Source organism: Coregonus clupeaformis, unplaced genomic scaffold (assembly GCF_020615455.1).
Source record: "Coregonus clupeaformis isolate EN_2021a unplaced genomic scaffold, ASM2061545v1 scaf2495, whole genome shotgun sequence".
NCBI classification, from domain to species: domain Eukaryota; kingdom Metazoa; phylum Chordata; class Actinopteri; order Salmoniformes; family Salmonidae; genus Coregonus; species Coregonus clupeaformis.
In genome coordinates this window covers 18,474-22,361 of record NW_025535949.1, presented here as the reverse complement: position 1 = coordinate 22,361, position 3,888 = coordinate 18,474, and the positions used below count along the sequence as shown (strand labels likewise).

At 43.7% G+C, this 3,888-nt stretch overlaps 1 protein-coding gene across 1 annotated transcript; it reads right to left on the bottom strand.

The window, feature by feature from the left end:
• Window positions 1-215: 215 nt before the first annotated feature.
• LOC123488768 (ADP-ribosylation factor-like protein 2) lies at window positions 216-2,693 on the bottom strand. Its single transcript, XM_045219567.1, has 5 exons — window positions 2,546-2,693; window positions 1,988-2,098; window positions 1,672-1,834; window positions 1,209-1,289; window positions 216-1,061 (listed from the first exon to the last, which is right to left on the bottom strand). Exons 1-5 carry the CDS (start codon window positions 2,608-2,610, stop codon window positions 927-929), a joined length of 555 nt encoding a protein of 184 aa, XP_045075502.1. The 5' UTR covers window positions 2,611-2,693; the 3' UTR covers window positions 216-926.
• Between the last annotated feature and the right edge of the window lie 1,195 nt (window positions 2,694-3,888).

Here is a 3,888-nt window from a genome sequence, read left to right as displayed (position 1 = left end):
GATTACTTCATTTACTTTGAGTTTGAGTCCTTAGTGGTGAATTTACACGACAATTCCAACATTGGACTAATTAAGCAAATACCAAAATAGTTGTTGGATGGAGTTTCTTTAACTGGTTTCTAGAACTCCCTGGAAAACTGTATTTTATGGTACTATTCTGCAGTGATGAAATTAAAACCTTTTCAAGACATGAAGTCAAACAGTTACACACTAACCATGGTGGGGTGTGAATTTAATAAATAGTTACACACCAACACTAACCATGGTGGGGTGAGTGAATTGAATAACAGATACATTGAAGTGAGGCACTGGTTGGCAGACAACCAACCAACCACTGTAAACAGTTCTAACTCAGTATGATGGTACTGTCTAGTAGCATCCTAACAGATCTGAGAGGTGTACTACAAAGCAGGATCAATGAGTTAGTTAGCTAATTTTGATAAACAACCCAAAATAACATGATTTGAGTTGATTCAAAACGCTGAGTTTAGATGTGCGTTTTGGTTGAGTCAATTAGACCACGCCCATTTCAAGCTTACCGGTATCTTTCTAAAAATGTTCTCCTGCTTTGTAGTATCCCTCTGTTTGTGATGTCATCCCTCTGTTTGTGATGTCATCCCACTCCTTGTTGTTTGGCATGACAAGCAGTGCAGTGGCATGATGGCACAAACTGGTACCCAGACTGGCCTACTAGTGTTTCTCAACCTTTTTCTAATTAGGGACAGGAAAGCTAGGTTTTGTGCGATTGCACATTCAGGGGTGGTTTCCTGGAAACCAATTAACCCTAGTCCTGGACTGAAAAGCATCTGTGTCTGGGAAACTATCCCCTAAAACTAGCATTATATAGCAAACAACATCCCACAGACCGGAGGTTGAGAAACACTGAAGCTTCTTCAGATGCGTTTTATTAATGCAAACCCGGGGTGCTAATCTGCAGTGAAGACGCGTGCAGCGATGTCATCCAGTAGCCAGTCTACTCCTGTCAGTAGGTTCTCTCCTGTCACAGCACTGCAGCCGATGATACACCAGTGATGGGTCTTAATGTCATCCAGGCCCAGGGCCTACACACACACACACACACACAGTAAGAGATGAAGTATTTCCAACCAACTGATGATAAAAACACAGAAATTGTGAGGGAGTCAGTGTGTGTGTGTGTGTGTGTGTGTGTGTGTGTGTGTGTGTGTGTGGGGGAACTGTGTTCTCACCTCTCGTATGGTCTCTTTACTCAGGGATCCAGGAAGGTCCTGTTTGTTGGCGAACACCAGGAGAGTAGCTCCTGATAACCTCTAGAGAAAGGGAAGGGGGGTAGATAAAGGAAGGGAGAGAGAGAGGGGGGTAGATAAAGCAAGAGAGAGAGAGGGTAGATAAAGCAAGGGAGAGAGAGGGGGTAGATAAAGCAAGAGAGAGAGGGGGGTAGATAAAGCAAGGGAGAGAGAGGGGGGGGTAGATAAAGCAAGAGAGAGAGAGGGGGTAGATAAAGCAAGGGAGAGAGAGGGGGGGTAGATAAAGGGATGGAGAGAGAGGGGGGGTAGATAAAGGAATGGAGAGAGAGAGAAGTTAGTCATTCATTCATATGTGTGTGTGTGTGTGTGTGTTGGGGGTATGCGCTCCACCTTTTGTGTGTGTGTGAGAGTTTGTGTGTTTAAGTGTGTGTAACCCTCTAGGTACCTCCTCCAGCAGCAGAGAGCTGAGTTCCTGTCTGCAATCCTCCAGCCTCAGTCTGTCTGCGCTGTCTACCACCCACACCAGCCCATCGGTGCTCTCAAAGTAGTTCCTCCAGTAAGAACGAAGGGATTTCTGACCGCCCACATCCCAGATGTTCAACTTGAACCTGAGGATAGGAGGAGAGGGAGAGTGGAGCACGAGGAGAAGAGAGGAGTGAATGAATGGTTAAATAAAAGTGTGTGAAGTCTCCCATCTGCCTAAGATAAGGGGTGCAAGATGACCCTCCTGATGATGATAACGGTAGCGTGTTTTGACTCACCCTTTATGCTCCAAGGTTTTGATATTGAATCCCAGTGTAGGAGAGATGGTGCTCACGTCCTCGCCATTGAACTTCTTCAGAATAGTGGTCTTACCAGCGTTGTCTAGACCCCTGTAGTACATGGTTAAGGACTGGAACTGGCCAGGGGGACCTCCGTACAGATTAGAGGGTGACACACACACACATCATCATCATTTGCACCACTTGTATTAGGCAGGGATAGCCATATAGCTGAGTAATCGTTTAACCAGTGGGTTAACAAACGTAGCTTATAAACATCGCAAGATATGTAGCCTAGCTATGGGTGTGACGGGCGGATAGTCGCAGTAGCTAGCTAGGCCTACTTGCCGACAGGCGAAGCTAGATGACCATAGCTAACTGGCCACTTAGAAAACACAAATGTATCAGACCCAAAAGTCAGGCGACAAAACTAGTCCGATTACATAGGTAGATAAACCACTTTCATCCGCATATCTACGTTATGTAGCTATAGCTAGGTAAACATCGTCGCTGACTAACTCATCACAACTCTTCTTTCATTATCAGCAGAAAGGATACAACATAAGTAGTCGCATCTCTCTCTCCTTGTGCTTCATTTTCTTCAGTATCGTCAGCAAACCCATCGTGACGAACGTTTGATAAACTACTTAATATAAAGTGAAGTAATACACGATATATGATGTTATAATATCAACACATTATAATAGTTTTTTCTCATGACTGTTGCTAGCTAACACAAGCACGCAGCTCCAAGACAAGTAGGAAGTTGATACTAAAGTAGCCCCCGCCCACTCTAATCGCGGATTAGTGGATGTTTGGGACAAACGCCAGATCAAAATATGATTGGTTTACTTCAACGTCACTCAAAGGCTTTAGGCTATTTTATTCGTCAACCGCCGCCAAGGCAAGGGCGCAGCTGTGTACCACCTAATTCAGAGGGAGCGACATAGACCTTTAGAAACGTATATTTTGGTTTCCACTAGTTACCACAGCGAAAAAGTCCAAATTGGCTGCATTGTTAAAATTCATGAAAACAAAAATGTGCTTTTGGTCTTGGTTAGGGTTGGGCATAATGTTAGCAATGGGTTTAGGGTTGGGTTTAAAATCAAATTTTAAAACGAGGAATTAGGCGGGCTATATGACTTTGTGGTTGTGGTAACTAGTTAAGACATTATATTTTGCGACAAAATAGCGCCACCTGCCGTTCATATCAGGGACGACAACGTTAGGAGTTATTGTAGGCAGCTGTGCAAGCAAGGTGAGTTTTGGGAAAAGGTAGGTTGTTCAAAATGAACATTAGAGATGATAGGTTAACACCACACTTGACATTCTATGGAGACAATAACATCAGGCTGTAGTGTCATCGGGTTTAGAGTTTTTTTTATCCTAATAGGAATTTACATTTACGTCATTTAGCAGACGCTCTTATCCAGAGCGACTTACAGTTAGTGAGTGCATACATTTTTCATACTGGCCCCTCGTGGGAATTGAACCCACAACCCTGGCGTTGCAAGCGCCATGCTCTACCAACTGAGCTCACGGGAAATAATGGTAATCCCATTTAATGGTAATCCCATTTCCACTACTACTATTATTATTGCTGTTGGTCCCACCATTGTTGTTATATGTATACTTTGACAATGTAAGTAATTGAACTTGCCATGTCAATAAAGTCTATTTAATTTAATTGAAATACTCTACATTATCAAAAGTATGTGGACACATGCTCGTCGAATATCTCATTCCAAAATCATGGGCATTAATTTGGAGTTGGTCCGCCCTTTGCTGCTATAACAGCCTCCACTCTTCTGGGAAGGCGTTCCACTAGATGTTGGAACATTGCTGCGGGGACTTGCTTCCATTCAGCCACAAGAGCATTAGTGAGGTCGCGCACTGATGTT